The 18,053-nt window shown below is 40.3% G+C and overlaps 2 protein-coding genes across 2 annotated transcripts in view; one reads left to right on the top strand and one right to left on the bottom strand.

Moving 5' to 3' along the window:
- Positions 1–2,129: 2,129 nt before the first annotated feature.
- The window catches only part of sowah (ankyrin repeat domain family member sosondowah), a 278,269-nt gene continuing 262,345 nt past the window's right edge, over positions 2,130–18,053 (top strand). Inside the window, exon 1 of the mRNA XM_018514425.1 lies at positions 2,130–2,311. The gene's annotated coding sequence lies outside the window, so the exon portion shown is untranslated. The remainder of the gene's footprint in view (positions 2,312–18,053) is intronic.
- The window catches only part of mirr (iroquois-class homeodomain protein mirror), a 33,923-nt gene continuing 32,394 nt past the window's right edge, over positions 16,525–18,053 (bottom strand). The window contains exon 6 of the mRNA XM_018514393.1: positions 16,525–18,048. Within this exon, the coding sequence (XP_018369895.1) occupies positions 17,647–18,048 (402 nt within the window). The 3' untranslated portion in view covers positions 16,525–17,646. The remainder of the gene's footprint in view (positions 18,049–18,053) is intronic.

The following is an 18,053-nucleotide window of genomic DNA, read 5'->3' as shown; positions in this document are numbered from 1 at the left end:
CCACGAAACCAGGCTTCGTTTTATTTCGGCCTTCTTATATCGACTGACCCTGCTACTTTTTCCTCTGAGGATAAACTCTCCTTTGTACACGCGTATGGTTCGTCGTAACGTAATCGGATCCCAACCGGACGCTATGAATGTGACCGAAGTTATAATACTGCTTACATTTGTTATAAGTAGCGATGGTATGTATGGTTAGATCATTCTACGTACCATGATATGTCTCATAACGTTCATGGCCGATATAACGGTTGAGGCTAATCTTAAACTGTTGGGTCTTGCACACGTTAGCATTTACTAATAATAAATAAAAGTTTTAAACCGACATAGAACGATTTGTTGAAGTATTTAAAAATTTAGCTATAGATATGTACATTTGAAAATAATTGTGTTCTATCAAGATAATTATGTAAGACACATAAGAATGAAGATAATGCTAAAAAGTTTTAGCAATCAGTTTGAGAGTCCTACAAAATTAGTTGGATAAACAAAATTATTTTCAGATCTGTATCTTGCTAAATTTTCAAAAACTATTCTTTCCGTGTACATTCGTATACATGTATGTTTGTTTTATTCACTGCTTGATCACTCATTTCGATTCTTTTAATTTGCTAAAATTATTACACGAATGGGCCACAAAAACTTGAAAGCTTGGTGTGAAAAGGAAGGTAATTAAAAACAGGTGTAGCAAGATTAACTTTGTCTTCTTTCTGAGTATATGGCAGCGCAAAGATAAAATACTTTCACGGAACAAGCATGTATTCTTATCTCCTCAGGTATTCGCGATGATCGGGCACTGAGCGTACCTGAGGAGGTATTCGAGACTCTTGTAGCCGGTTCTACTTGGATGGGTTGCGGTACTGTACTATGGCGGTGGACAGAGCGCTAAAGGCTGGATGGAAACGCATCGCATCAAAAGAAGCCGCCGCGTCACGATATAGAGTTACCGATTCCGCTATAGGCTACGTTATGTCTTTAATAGTTTATATTGGGTTAAGATGTAATCCTGTGTGTGTGAACTTCTTGCTTCGTGGGCTTCCTACACGCGGATTCTACTGACCCTCGAACCATTTTTAGCGTACATCTAGTCGAACAGGTGCGGCGACGTTCGATATAGTATCCCAATCAGCGATAAGATTTTTATCGAGGTGGCAGCCGTCTTGAAACGCTTTTATGTATACCGCTCCAGCTTTGATTTTCTATAGACGTGATGACAAACGACGGAATGACAAAAATTTTAGTTATTCAAATTATATTCAACTAATAAACACAGAGAACACATTAAGAACTACTACTCGAATGATCTTAACTAAATTATTTATGACGTAGAATAAAAAAATATTAAAATTTGCGATCGACCGTGACCAAACGATTCGATTATGTACTCCTCGATTTCAGGACGAATAAATTAAATCAAGCGTAAGAGAAGCGCGGTCCTTCTCTCGTGTCTTCTGCCTTCGAGTGGTGTGTTAGAATGACGAATCCCTTCGGAGGATCGTCGGCTATTTAGATACCGATCTAGATGGAGGCCACGGATTCAGTCCTATCAGGGAAATCTTAGACGGCGGAGACCCTCGATACGGTCTCCAGACGCCTTCGAGGCGTCGGGCATCATTCACGTGTAAAAAATTAGAGATCGCAGCTTCTTTCTGTAATGCGCCGGTCTAACCTTCTATAATGCGGTGTAACTTTGATCAGATGACACTGAGCATGATGGTGACATTATTTTCATGATTTTTATATGGTTGCTTATGATTGCTTTTAGTTTCATAAACAATTATATTACATATTTTGTTTTAATAGCTGGATTCATTTAGTTTTTCCTACATGTTCAAGATATATAATTGCTAATTCTTAAATTGTTAACTCTTTTTGATACGACATATTCGACTTCTTTTTAATGTTTCTCCATTGCTTATAACTTCTTTTTATTGATGAAGTTTCTACATGTTTCTCAATAGCATTTTATTTAAAAAAATATTTTTATAATATGTTATTTTTATGAAACACTACTGTATTATTTTCGTCACGAGGTATTAAAAGTTAAAAATTACAGCAAACTATATTACTAAATCGCATTTTCTGTTGTCAGCCTCTCATAACAGCCATTTTAATCTGTTTAGGTACTTTTGTGATGGCTACTCCGAAGAGCCGGAATGACGCTGTAGCTTGTTCACATAGATGCTTACGCGTCGAATGTCGAGAATAGAATGTCGCGAATTCAAGATGAGGACAAGGGGGAAGCGGAGAGAGATAGGCTTTGTTACCTTGTTAGAAGCGTAGAAGGAAGCAAAGGCGTCGACTATACCAGGTATGTAAATATGAAACCGGAATTTACCAATAGATGGCCATAGCTGTCAATGTAGTTGCCGTCAGACCGCGTCATTGATGCCATTTCCTTGTTCTGACATCTGACAAAGATTTTCAACTCACAACAATAAAGTTTCATACAACAGTATAGTTTGTAATAGCGTTGAACATGTCGAATTTTATGCCTGGAAACTACACTGAGAAAAAAAGTTATTAACTTGACTAAATGCGTTTAGTTCGTAATGAGTATTTACTTCAAATATTTATATATTTAGATTAACAAAATATTGTAATTTAAAATATGTTATTTGTTTGAATTAACAAACATTTTGTTGAATTAACAAATATTTGCTTGACAGCCCGTGACCGCTACATTTAGTTAAATGAACTAATATTTTTTTGAAACAGCAACTTTTTTTTCTCAGTGTACGATTTGCGGACAGCATTGATTTTCTGTTACCATTTGAAGAAAACTGCTGCAGAATCGCATCGAATGCTTGTCGAAGCTTACGGTGAGCATGCTCTTGGTAAATAAATCACAGTGTTTTGAGTGGTTTAAAAAATTCAAAAGTGGCGATTTTGACGTGAGAAACGAAGAACGTGGAAAACGTGGTAGTAATTTTAAATATAAAATTTTCTCCGTGTAGGGAATTACACTACATATTCTGTAACAAAGTATCGTTTTATACATGTGTACATACTTGGACATTATATATGATAGTACGTAATTATATGTGAGATATAATTATATATGGCACCATAATATAAATAATATGTTGATATATAATGATATGTTATTGAATTTTATAGAGACTTTTTCAAAACATTATAATTTTATCCATTTTAGATCAGCCGTTTAGAAGTTATTGAGTATTTTATGGTCAGATTTCAGCGACTATAGACGAATCGTACACAAAAACTGTATTTTTTGCGCTTAAACTTATATGTTTTCTGTAGCAGGTCATAAGCTATAACATATGTGAAAACCATTTGATTTCACCGGCACTCAATTTCATATAGGATTAGTGAGGTTCTTTCTCTTATTAAACTTTCTTGTAACTTCAACCAGTTGTGAGATATTTGCTCGGATATTTATGGACGGGTACCTTGTATATAAAATATATATACCAGACTGACTATATGCATATAATCGAAATGTTACAAAAATGAAATTAATATTTAAACGTAATCATGTCGTGTATGCGCATCTCACCCTCGGATCCGACCAGAAGTTTTTTTTTGTTGCTCCTGTGTAATTGAAAGCTTCAGTCCTAGCCCGTTACTCCACACTTGGCAAAATTCTAAGTCGACGCCCCTGGAAGGAAGACGATTTCGGAGGGAACGGGAGGAGAAGATATTAGCGAGACAAATAGCTCGACGGGATTGGTGTGAGCACAGGGTTTCAACGTGAATGTGTACGTGCGTGCATGCGTGTGGGTGCTCGAATAGGTGCGACACCGTAGGGCTAGTACGCCTTGGCGTACCATAACCAAGTAACCGAATGAGCGCAGTATGCTTGTACTTGGCTCATGGCAGCTACTACGCGAGTAAGCGGAGCTTAGTCCCCCGTATTAGCATATGAGCACCGCCTAATTAACGCCCCGACCACCGACTGCGCGGCATTAAATAATGTAAACCCGGAACCCCGCCATTGTCTCGCTCAAAGCCGTTCGTAAAACTCTGGTTAAGTCGGCGAATGGTTACCAGATTTCGGCGTCGCTAAGGGTGAAGTGTCTCCTTGGGGGATGCTCTTTCCACGTTGCGTTCGTAGTAGAAAAGACTAATTACTTGGGGATAAACAAGTCTGCTCATACATTTTGCCTTTTCCCTCCTACATGTGATATAAATTTTTACAATTATTTGTTGTATTCATGCCCCTAGAATTTTTTCACCAACTTTTCTTTGCTTTACTTTAATACACAATTATAGCTTTCTTTTCATTTTTGCTTTTATATATTATCCAACTATTAAATCTCTAATGCAACATGCAAACTATATAACGGCAAAAATGTATGAATATAAGTAAGCTAGTTAACACCGTACGCCATAAATATTGCTTTAGCAGGTTGTGACGTAAAGCATGTAACAGCGGTCGGCATTAAAAGGCTCGATCGTGCGATAAAGTGTAGAAATGCGAACCGGTCGACAATAATTCCGCATGCAGATTCCGTCGATGGAAAAATCAATCTCTCGGCGATCTCGCACAAGGTACCGCTCGACGCACATCGGGAGAACGGCGGGCGTCGATTTTGTAACTTTGCGAGTACACACGGGCACTCTGGCGAACTGGTCTCTCTCTCGAAGCGGCATATTGTCAGGCGATAAAACGAAACTGGCGGAAGGCGGCGGGAATAAATTTCTGAATGTTGGAAGCTGACTGCATTCCGCGCGCTGCCTGTGCCCGACACACTGAATTGTCGCTCTCATTAGCGACTCGCCCAGGCTTTCTTTCTCGGGTCTCTCCGGTCCGTCTCTTTCTCACTCTTTCTCTCTCCTTTCCCTTTGTTCCGCCCTCTCGTCTTTCTTTCTTTAGCCTTCTTCTCTTCCATTTTCTCTTTCTGATGCATCCTTCTCCGCCCCTCGTCGCTTCGACCGATTGATATGCGTCGCGCGGCCTTCCAAGTCCATTTCCAGAACCGCACTAATCTCAGCGGCTTTAATGAATTTTAATCGAAAGCGAGCACAGCCCGTTCCGTCAGACGATCGGGGATGCACCCGGCAGAGGACGATCACGATTCATCTGGAGAGAGGAACTTGGGGTGTGTTAATTGGTATCTCTCACTCTCTTTTTCTCTTTTAGCGCGCCGAGTAATTATGTGGGCGTACGCGATGGGTGCACGCGACATCGTAAATGTCGCGCAACTTTGTGACAAGACATAAAGTGAGAGGAAATGCAGAGTACCGAACAGATGTCACTCGACGAAGATATCTTTGCATGCTCTCTCTCCGATGTAAGTCGTACAGGTTTTAAATTATCAATAATAATTATTAAACTACGACGTCATGCGATATATCACTTTGTAGGAGTGCCTCTTGGTTTCTATTAAGTTTACATTGGAAAAAGAATCTGGTTGCATTAATTGGAATTCTAGAAAAATGACAAATTCAGAGTTTTCTCGTTAATACCCGTTTCTATCAATGTAGTTTAATTTTAATCTTCATCTTTTTCTAGTTCTAAAAATTAAAAAAAGATGAAGAGTAAGTTGAACCAAGATTAAAGTTAATCTACATTGATAAAAACAATGGCATAAATCTATTATAAGCATTTATTATAATTCTAGTTAAGATAACTACCAAGATGTTTAATTATGATAACAAGAATATGCTAATTCGATTATTTTTAACTATAAATTTTTTTCGATGAGCTATAAGCGAACAAGTGAGAAGAACGGAATATTAATCTGACGTATTACGCAAGCAAGTACTTAAAATAAATGCATCGAGCACGGTCGTAGTAGATCGTAAGTCTTTTCGCGCGCGTAAGTCAAGTCGATGCTAATAGTTAACGACTTTCCGACCAAATAGTTCGCCCGTATGTTACGCGAAACGTATATGCGCGCAGCTGTACGGAGCAGAGTGCCGTGGCGATAAAACTTTCGCTCCATAAGTTCGGGCGTTAATGCCGTTACGTATTCGGCGACTCATCGAATAAATACAGAGACCGGCGAGCGCGTATGCGTATCGACGCGCCGGGCTTAACAGCGGTTTGATAAATATCCGGCGTGAAACTTCGCGGCGAGTATTTCGGACTAGTGCTACATAGCGACGGTATTAAAATGGAAATTATGCGCGAGCTCGACCGAAACGTCGTACCTTTAGAAAGACTCAATTGGCACACTTTGTAGTCTATTAATCGATGCAATCCATATGTCGTGACATTTTCAAAGGTGAATAATTTCGTTTGCAACTTGATATCAATTGCGACAAGCGGTTGAATTCTTTTTAATTATTACGGTGATCCGAGATCCTCCTGTTTATTGTGTAACACAAGTTCCTCAAAGATAAATGCCTTTCACCTACGGAGAAGGAAAAGGAGCGCATAATAAATCACCTGTTCATCTCACGGCATCTAACGATATGATGAAGACTTTGCTGCGATTCTTCGTGACATTTAAGGATCATCATTTCGATTTTACGCATCGCCCATCGTGAGATCGCCATTCGTGATCGGGACATAATTCGCGCAATGAAGGCCGTTTCACCACCTTGGGAAACCTATCTCCAAAATGTACACACATTATACGCTTCCTACGTCGTTACGAACATCGCATGCTTAATTGTACGCCACGTCGGCGTCGTCCTCATCGTCTCGTTGTCCTCGCCGTCGCCGCTTAGGTGCCAGCACGCGTTAATGACGCGTGTATTAAAAACGCAGCGGACTTAAAATAAACGGGCCCGCGGACTGCGGTGATTGATGAGAACTCCTCGCCCTTCTCCTCACCAGTCTCTTCTTTGACTGGGAAGCCGAAGCGGCCGAGATGCGGGCCGAGAGGAACAACTCGAGCTTGGTGCGCGAACAACGAAAGAGGCAGAGGTACACCTCGACGATTTGTGTCGCGCTATTTGCACAAGCATGCTGGCATGGAGCTTTCAACGGTGAGAAATTTAATGTTATATAACAGCACATGAGAAAGAGAGAAGGTTTATTAGCTTAGGGTTAAACATCTCGCGGTACAGCCACGTCACGTGTACATCTGTATTAACAGGTACGTAATATGAAATTTCTATGCAGACAAACGTGACTATACGAGATGTCGGAGTTAAACAGCATAATCCGATAACTACGTGTTCAATTATAGAATTGTAAGTTATTCGAAGAGGGAAGATCCGTTTAGGAGAGATATCTTATTTTTGACAATCCCAAGTGTCTTGCGACGTTTATTTTTACATGGGATGCTCCACCTTCTACTCGTTTGCGTGCGTGAAAAAGAACTTCGTCGGAGAAACCGTGGTATCATCTATCGGGATTTGTGTAAGGCGCCATCGTTACTTCCGGCGCCCGCAGAAGGCACAGATCCGTCAACATAACGACCTTGGTGACGCGTTGCTTCCTTCTCCCATGACAACTAAACGAAATAATAGTAGAACCAGCGCTCTCGTTCATCGCGCACAATTATCCTGGATATTTTAACGAATCATGTCTAATTATTTAATATTAATTGTTCTTTGACGAAAGCTGCGGTATGCGACAGACCTGTCGACTATTATTTAAGATTCTGAAGAAGTCGTTGGCACGAACCGGCGGGAGTATTTGTCTTACTAATTTGTAATATTAGTCATTCCACGTGTGAGGAACCTTCGTGTAACTCACACGCGTTATGATTTATATTCGAGATGTCCGCTGAGATTGATTTATGTCCGTTTTGAAAATTGTCGAATATTATAAAAATAGATCACGATCCAATTATAATCCTTCGTCTGCAATCTGGTCTGTTTGGCAACAAGCAAAATTTTATTCTCAAGTTTCTCGGAAATAAAAAAGGGCGGAGTTTGGTTTTTCTTTCTAAAATCGTATTAAAATCTATTTGGTAACGTAATAAAGATGTTGAAAAGTAACTCTGATTTTTTTCACATTTTTTGAAAGCTAAAATAATAAAGAAACTTGGGCTGGACGGAGGAAGTAAAAATATGGCTGTAGACGGAGGGTTAAGAATTATTGAAGAAATTCCGAGTGATTCGTCGAGACACTTATCACACGGATTATCACGAGTGTCACAAACTACAGATAACTTCGTTGATCGCGATAAATCAGGAGATCTAGAGAGTCCACGGTGTTGGCTTCCTCAATTAATCTGTGCACGAGCACACGGCAAAGAACTCGACGATTTGTTTAAAGGTCCTAAGCAAGGCGCGCGCGTCAAGAACAGCGATGCATCATGCGTAGGGCGCGTAAGAAATGCGACATCAAAGACGATGCCGCCTTTGCGCACTCGTCGTTTTTAGGCCGCGGGAATATCGCGCGAGAGAGGTGACGCTAGGAAAATATCATAAATCCACTTTGACGCTTCACGCCTCGACGCTGTTGTGACACGTACCATAGTTTTCTCTCCGTCTCTCTCTTATTCCTTCGATATTCTCTCATAATAAACGTCACTTATTTTTATACCAATTCAGCTAACTGCTCGACGCGCGATTAGAAACCCTCGTGGGTAAGAACACGAAATTCCATGGTACACGAAGGAACGGAAAGATCGACGGTTACACATGGAAAAATGTGATACGACCGTAAATCGCACTGGCTCCGAAATATATTGCGCGCGTGTACAGTGCACGTGGAAAACAAACATTAATAGAACGGCCGTTAGTCACCCTCCTCGTCAAGAAGCGGCGAAAGAGCACCCTCCCGCACAACGGCGCTACTAATTACGTTACGATGTAGGACTGGGACTGTGTCACAACAAACTTGGAAACAAACGTGGGGAGTCACAAGGGATCGTATAAAACTTCAAGTATAAAATCTCCGTCATTCTCGAGAATTCCCGAGAAGGAACGGAGAGGTGCATGGGATATTTGCAACTAATTGAAATTTTAATCCCGGTTGTACGAGAAGTTGATAAAATTAATTCCGGAGTACGAGTGTGTCTCGTACTTGCGATGCACGAGCGTGTGCAACGTGTAAAGAAAACGACAACGATTTTATAATTCCTCGGTAATAAAATATACAGCTGACGAGCACGAGATGAAGATCGGCAAGATTCGAACGAGAACTTTTTCACTCGGGGGTCGGTACTGCTGCGCGGGGATCCCCGCTGGCGTAATTAACATTCGGCACGTTTAGCCGGGCCCCCGACGAGCTTCTTGCCCCAGTGGGCCCGTTGGAAGTCCTGACCAGACACTGATTAAGACGTGACCGCGGCATGACACACCGACAAACATCGAAACTGCGCGGTTCTAGCTGCTCATGTATATCGCGAGGATGCAATGTCCCTGTCTGGGGTCGACGACACTGGTGGAAATGATTGCGCGGGGCCAATATCCCTTTGCACACGCAACTTTGATGTTAATGGAAATCAAAGCGTTGCCCAGACTTGAAAGCAAAAGCGTGCTGTTTAAAATTTATCTCGGAAAGAATAATTGCTGCGTTCAGTAGAAAAAGTAGCTTTGCAACTGTAAAATTCGTGACAAAATATGATTGGTGTATACATTTAGATCCAATGAGGATTTAAAGGCAAGACCAATCATATTCAAGAATTTTACAACAGTTCCAGAAAAGCTGCTTTTTCTGCTGAACGCAGCCAATTTTTTAAAAATAACTCTCTTCGTTTGTTAAACTATTTTTTCCTTTATAATTGTAAGTAAAATTTGTAGTTTGAGAGCAATGGTTCGGCGTTACGTCTTTCTTTCTTTAATTTCAATTTGTCTCCACCTACGAGTTGTAATAAAGTCTCCAAGATTCCACAATGGCGATTTCTCTCGCATCAATCGTATATTCGCGCCTGGAGGAAAAAGCGTCGGCCGCATCTCGCTCGGCAATTTTATAAGCATTCTCGCACCGGTATCAATCATAACCCCCGCGACCGCGTTCGCGTTTTTGCCCCCGCGTTCACCCTCCAAAAAGTCCGTCATCGGTGGACACTGGAATGGCAGACGGAACGTCGACGCGTCCATCTCCCGACGGTGCACACCGGTTCTCGATTGACTCGTCATCCATCGATGTTGCGTCCGTCGACATGCGCGAACGGTCAGAGAACGCGGTTTTTGTCCGCAATCCCTGAACTAGTGCGCCGTGCGGTGATCGCCATTCTATCGTATTCATGGTCGCAGCTCCTCTGGTCGTCGCCGTCATCGCCATGACTAATCTCGACGAACCCCCTAATTAAATACAGTTTTTCATTCGCGAGGTCCGAATACACGTTCTGCTGTGAGAATTGATTGCAGTTTGACAAATAAAGTGAATATTTTTTTTAACTCAAAATTAATAATTTTTAGAGGATCCGCTCCATAGATTATAATCGAACAAAGAAAATAAGAAAATCATGCTTCTATAATACGTAGCTTTAGAATGTTAATAGGCAAAATTACTCTGTGTAATACTGATAATTGCAAATTAAATTCGGATTTTAATTAATTTTGATATAGATTCGTTTCCGATTAAGAGAGAAGTGATCACAATCCGTTCTCGTTATTCCTGCGAGCACGTCGCTTTCTTGGAAGATAAACACAAGTTGTTGATATAATTAGGCGCGCGTGTCCGCACTGCCGAAACTCTCGCTAGCTACATGCCACATTTCTGTTACATGAACCAAAAGACCACTCGTGCCACAGAAACGGTGACTGGCCGCGCTTTCGAGGAAAAGTAATCGTATTAATTATCCGTATCCGATATTCGATATTCTGAATAACGGATTAAAAAATGTTAAAAATTTCAATGGCACCCTTTGTTCTTTATTTTTTAGATGATATTACATCTAAAACAATGCCGATTAACAATCAAAATTTTTAAGATGTGTAACTATTGACAATTTTGAGATCCTTAGGATATACAGAGTTTGTGAACTAGTGGTACAACTAGGAAAGGGGTGACACTAAATGAAAAAATAAATTAAAAACATAGAATAAAATTTTTTTTATATTAGACTGTTTAAAAAAATTGATTTTAAATATTCGTACAGATTTAATAAATACATTAAGAATACGGACTTAATAAATAAATTAAAAATTAGAATGCTAGAAAGAGTTCATAAAAATTTACTTTTAAAAGAATTGTATATTTAACAGAATGGATATTTTTTCAACAGGTTCTAAAATAATAAAATTTATCATGCTTATCCTGTTTTTATTTTGTATTCTCGATTATTCAGTAAAATAATAAACATAAATTTAAGCAGAGATAATAGTCTACAACGAATCGAAATATAGTTTAGTGCATACATACCTGGTGAATATTTAAAATTGATCTCGAAAACGAAGCATTATAAGAAAAAATTTTATTCTACGTTTTCGTCTTATTTTTTCATGTAAATTAAAAAATTTTCCTAATTATACCATCATACGAATATCCAATTATTAACATTGTATAAATAACGTTTGACATATACATAAATAACTATTGGCAATCTTAAAATCCGTTAGATATATAACTTCGATATTATTCGCATAACATGACGAATACGTTTCGGATTTTATCTTCTTATAAGAACGATAAAAATAAATTTACCATTTAATTTTTACTTTTTTGAGTTATGCTCCGATCGCTCCAAGCTTCTTCATCATTGCAAACGTATCACGCATTACTTACGACCCTCGTAAATTGCGCGGCCAACGCCCCGCCGACGCGACGCGCGTAATCCCCCAAACATTCGCGAGCGCCTCATGGAAGAACATTAACGTTCATCTCGGGCGATTAAATAAGTCATATCGCCACGTCTCTCCTAACGAAGCGCCGCGAAGTATCCTCGTGTTCGTGCCGTGCAACATCGGCGTCGTCGTCTGTCGCAGTCGTCGACAGCCAGAAGTAGTTTCTTTTTACCTTCTTCAAAATCCCCTGCTCTTTCTCTACCGTCCTCCGATTCGTTCTTTTATTCTTATCCTTGTGAGAGATGCAGTATTTATAAGCAGGGACAACCAAGACCGAGAGAAGAAGAGAAAGACAGAGAGAACCGAGGATTTCACAGCACGCGTTCTCGATGGTGTTGGTGATGATACGCGCGTTCCATCCTTCTCCTTGTCTTTTCTCCGTTTCTTTCATTCTCAGGAGAAAAGCAGCATGTCGTCTCTCCGTTCTTTCACGATGGTACACCCGCTGTCTCGCTACGCTGCAGATTGTAGCTGCTTTGACAGACCGGCGGCTGGTGTGAAAACGCTCGCCAATTAACCAGCGGTGAATTATGCATCTCCTCCTTTACTTAACCGCTAGTTTAGTAGGTGACTTACGTCGTACTTGCCGACAAGCCACGGACGAATTCGAGTACCACGCTGAGCACTCCTCTTCTATCTCCTGTTTCTGTCCTCTCTTCTCTTCTCACCTAGATTCTCTCGTTCTTCTAGTGTCTGATCCCTTTTTCCCTCCTCCTCTTCTCTTCCCGGTGGGCCGGTGCACAAAGCGGGCACGGTGTCGCAAGCAGCCGGACATCCGGTAACTCGCAGAGGGTCCTTTGAAGTCTTTGAGAACGCAAATTCGCGGGATCGTACGCCGAATGAAATATCGCGTTGTGTGCATCCACGTGCCGTCTCTCTGTTTCCTCTGTCCTCGTTGGCACCGCATTGCATCGCACGCCCGGATACGCGTTAAAGTGGAAAACGATTACGAACTGCGGGGGATTCTACCGCAAGCGAGAAATTATAGTCTTCTTGCGAGAAACGTTTACAGTTATATTTCTTTTTCCCTCGGCAGAAGAACTTCATGGCTTTCACGAAGATTATTTACCACTTCGACCTAATCATAGTATATGTATATTGGATACCTTATTATGTCCTTATTGGAAACACAAAATTTTAGAAGATTTTTGCCTGTTTCTACCAATGTAGATTAAATTTAATTTTGATTCAACTTTCTTCATCTTTTTTTTAATTCTTACTAGAAAAAGATAAAGAATTAGTTGAACCGAGATTAAAATTGAACTATAATATTGATGGAAACGGCCATTAAATGTGTCATATTAATATTCAGCGGGTGGTGTGTGATATTAGTATTACTACAATAACGTACTACGTATATTTGTAAAATAATTGTAAAAAGTTAGATATTAGAAGATATTAGAAGATATTATATTATATTATATTATATTATATTATATTATATTATATTATATTATTATCTATATTATAGATATTAGAAGATATTATAGGTAGATATTAGAAGTATTGTATATTTCAATCTGGTTGACTGAGAACTGAGATACTTTTATATGTATTCTTCTATCGCAGTGATAAATCTCACAAAAATACTTGTCCAACGTGGCCTGGACCACGATTCCATTCACTGAAACTCAACGGACAGCTGACAATACTGTTCGTGAAGTGTCCCTCGTAAAATTCGAATTTGTCCGTCGGTCGTTAGCCGAGAAATCCAAAACCATCTTTCGCCCGCCGACTCCAAACTCGCTTTCTCTCTCGCTTTTTCTCTCCTCTTACTGCAGGCGGTCGTACGGAATAATCTACCATCCGTAGAACAATCTATCACACTGTACAACGAAAGTTTGACGCAATGTCAAAACGCGGACCCGTTAATTTTTCATGTCGTTTCACCCGGAACTCGTGCTGTAACTGCGCCTCCTAACCCCGGTCGTATATACACCGCCGACCTGATCCACGTCGTCGACGCTGGTCCAGCAAGTTGTCTCGACTTTGCCATTCATTATTCACCACCTACACTGATACGCTACCTTTCGACAACACGGGACGCACTTGCGTGGCGGTGCGCCAAAAAAAGAACGTGTCACATATCTGTTTTACAGATTGTCTGGTTAAATGCAACTCCCTTTATTTATTATCGTATTATTTGATATAAAAGAAGAATCTTTCTGGAAAATATTATTTCTTATTAAATAAAATTTATGATATATTATTATTCGTATATGCGATAGTCATTAAAAAGATTTTATTAATAATGATGAATTTATATAATGAATTTATATAATGGTATTACGATTGTGACATGAATATATACAGTATATGTAGGTATATTGCAATATTGCATAATGAAGTTTTATTTATAAAATGTAGTACCAGCGTGAGCACAGTTAATTGAATATTTACACATATGTATCGTCTCTTGCGTTTAATTATTGATATTTTTGCAACTAATTAAATACATGTGTCTTTATATGTGAATTTATATACATATACCCATGTATTATATATATATATATATACATAAAACATCACCAACTACTTAATCTTTCCCTTCTATCGCATTTTTACAACTCCAACTCTGCTCTAGCAAAACCCCCACCAATGTTTTAACTTTATCGCGACCAAAGTATGATTTTACGAGAAGCCGCTAAATATGCCCGCATCGTAAAATTAATGGCGTTTCCATGAAGGAATTCGCTACTTAAAACTCGATAAAAGCCAATAAAGCATCGCCGCAAAACGCAGTTTAGTTGAGTTTATCGCCTGCCCCTCTGGGTAGTCCTCGCAAGTAACCGTGGCAGGCACCTGTATCCATTTGCGATATTTACCGTGTCCTTCGCAAGAATTCATGTCATGACCGGCAATGTCGTTGTATATAATGACGATTCTCAGATATGAAAAATCGCGCGGCTACCTAAGCATTGTGAGCTGGCTGTACATGGCAAGCTACTGTTAATTTTTATTAACCATAACGACGCAACGGTAAAGTTACACGCGGGAAAAGTTGTAAGTGCTAAAAAGCTTCGTTCACGAAATTACACGTGCGAATGGCAAATGAAAAAGTAGCGACTGAAAAAACGCGAATGGAATTACCCATATCGCGATTAAAACATAACCGTGGATGTATGTTGCGATTGCAAGCTACTTATTTTACAAGTATACAATTGCGTAAAAACTGAAACGTTTCTTTTACGATTTCATTCTCCCACTTATTTTTACTGCAATAAATTTCACGGAAATATTGATAAAATATCGAAATAAAATTTAACTGTAGTACGTCATAGCCCACGTAAATGGGCGATATCCCAGTGTTTCTTGGACATTGAAGGTTCTCGCGTTATTGCTAAGAGGAGAATGGACGAATGAAAAAGATCGTCATTTTCTCGTTATTGCACTGTGGAAATGCTATAACACTAAAAGTGACCATATAACATCCGTATGCATTTGTGGAATAAAGTAGCCGATTATCGTTCGTCTGCGCGCCATTATAAAATACATCATCCAGACAGCAGATAGCCATGTCTCCCTTAGTAGCATGATCATCTTAGAATTGAACCGTTGTACTGAGTAATAATGGCTCGGTTTATCTACGACGGGTACTAGCTACCTATATAATGTTACCTTCTCCTCTCACGCATCGACATTTTTACCCAGATATCTTTACAGTAACATAAAACGGTTTTATTACACGATTTAAACACCATTTAGGGCATTCATAACGCGCTACGACATAGCTTGCCAATTCTAAAACATAAAATGTTTCGTTATTGGAATAGTTATCTAATTATGCATTTACATCTCCTCATTTATTTGATCTTAAAAATAATACTTATTTTTTTTAAGATTTCGTTAATTTTGTGAGAAATTATGTCAAATAAAAGAATTGGCATTTATTTATGTATTTTTATTTCGTAATTTAATATTGAATATTCTCCCGATAGTCGTGTATTTATGTCGTTTGTAACAATTTTTCTTCAGTCCCGATCTTCAGTGCATTTTTGAGGACTGTGCGTTCGTATGGACCACCAGCTGAAGAAGCCGAGAATACGAAAGGACACCGATACTCACATAACTTTGAATCTGGCGGACGGGGAGGAACGCTCCGCAACTCTTTGAAGGTTTATGCCGATTCAGAAACGAGTTGATTCATGAAGACGGCATGGACCTCCTTGGGATCTACGGCTTGGTGCACCCCAGGCCGTAGCGGGTGGTCCCGCGAGTTGATTTCTTGTTTCCTCTACCGTAAACCGCGAACGCGGTAGCCCTCATCGTCCTTCTCTTCTCTAACTCTGTGGAAAGAGCAAGAGGCAAGAAGAGCGCCGGAGAAAGGTGGAGAAAGAGAGGAAGAAGGTAGAGGACAGGACGAAAGCGACGTTCTCCGCTTAGCTATAGGAATTGTCGATTTAAATGTTTACTAATAACCAAGCTTGTCCAGCAACCACCCAGAAGTCGGTCGCTTTGCATTTTTATAAGTACATCCCGACCGTCCCGGTTCCGAGAATGAGAACGTTTCATATTCATTCACCGTTCTAAAAGGATGGTCCCCTGCGTCGACTAGAAGCCTCCTCATGTATTGTCTCTACTGAATTGCACACGATGCACGATTAGGCTCTCGACTCGAATGGCATAATAATCAACATGTTACCCGACTCGGAAAAGCGGCGTATGCCCAAGAATATTGAATTGCATTCAATTATTAAGTCGTTCGATAAATTCGATACATAGATGGAGTGTCTCCAATTAGCAATTTAATAAAAAAAAAAACAATAATTCTATATGAAAAAAATAAATTTTTTTAGAGACTTATGTAAAGAGGAATATATAAACACTTGGTATGTATATATAAATACTTGGTATGCAGATATAAATATTTGATGCGGTTGGCGGAAAGTTGTAGGTCAGAAATGATAACTCATTTGCTTTCCGTAATGATTCGTTTATTGCGAAAGGACACAGTCTGCATTGATGTCACATGTCAGTGTGGCATCAGCGAGTTCGCGTGAAATTTTGGACACGAATGACTAAAAGGTGATGGCGATCGTTCACTCTCGACATGACATGATATGTTGACAGCCGTTGTGCCCGTGGCTTCACCTTCGTGTAACTTAGAACGTTCCTTTTCTACGCAACGACGACGGGACGCGATGGAAATTGTGTTCGCAGCAGATTGCGAGCGATGTCATATTTGTGCATCGATTCGCGATTTGGCAGCCTTTATCCGCTCTTGCGAAAAATTATCACGAGCCAATAATTTTTAGCAAAATAAATAAGAGAGGAGATACTTACAAGAAGAGGAATCAAAGACTGACCTCCAAGAATCTTTATACACTCCGACGATCCCTCGCAATCTGTCGCCGCGATTAACGACCCATACCTCGTCATGCTCGACCGAGTCGACGTGAATCGATAATATTATAAACATTGCAATAACAATCATAATAATCATAATAATCATAATAATAATAATCGTCATTAATATGAATTATGATCTCAGGTAGGCTAGTAATATAGTGTCTACTCTACATACAATACATACACTGGCCGGACGATTCCTCTACTGGGCCTTTCTCTACTATTTACAAACGCATAAATAATATTAATTATATTATCGTATATCTTTAGATATTTATAATATTTATATGTGTGTGTAATAGTACTGTCGAGTTGACACGCTAGATGTTGTACGGTTATACCGCGATAGAGCCACTATGGGTAATCGGTACTACGAGTTTTTCCCTTTTTATCGAGAATAATTGAGTACGGAAAATAAAACTTGGATAAAAAGTCGAAGGAAAGAAGGGAAGGGTATGAGAGATAAAAGAAACATCGACGATGACATTGAAAAAGAGAAAAAAAAATGAAAAGACTAGGAAACGAGGAAGCGGGTTGGGGCAGTATATCTCATCATCTCCATTTTATACTGTACACTAATTACAAGATTGTAGTCTCTGATTATTGTCAGCCACACCACACAAAACGCCCGCCGATGCACAGCGCGCGCCCGCGATAAACGTCTCTTTAGCGATCGGTCGCTTCGTCGAGTCACACCCGTCCGGGAGATTTGAGTTCTTGAGTCGCGGGCAGACCGCCGCCCGCCGGATGAGGTGACTGATCGGACCCGCCCGACGACGCCGTCGACGACGACGACGGCGACAAACCGGAAGACGCGGTAGTCAGTAAAACTGCCGATCCGGCGGGGGTACCGCCCGCCGCCCCGCTACCACCGTTGATCGTAAAAGGTTTCACGTTACCGGCGGCGGAGATCGACGAGGACGAGGACGTAAGTATGCTCGGGGCCGTGGATGGTGGTATTACGCCGCCAAGTCCACCAAGAGTCCTCGAATACGTCTCCAGCAGAGATATGTCACCGGAGCCGAGATGGGACGCACCGTACAAATTCCTGTAGAAGTCCGGATGCGGTCTTACAAATTGCGTGCCCGGATGTATCG

Source organism: Trachymyrmex cornetzi, unplaced genomic scaffold (genome assembly GCF_001594075.2).
Source record: "Trachymyrmex cornetzi isolate Tcor2-1 unplaced genomic scaffold, Tcor1.1 scaffold503, whole genome shotgun sequence".
Classification (NCBI taxonomy): domain Eukaryota; kingdom Metazoa; phylum Arthropoda; class Insecta; order Hymenoptera; family Formicidae; genus Trachymyrmex; species Trachymyrmex cornetzi.
This window is presented reverse-complemented; position numbering and strand designations above follow the sequence as displayed.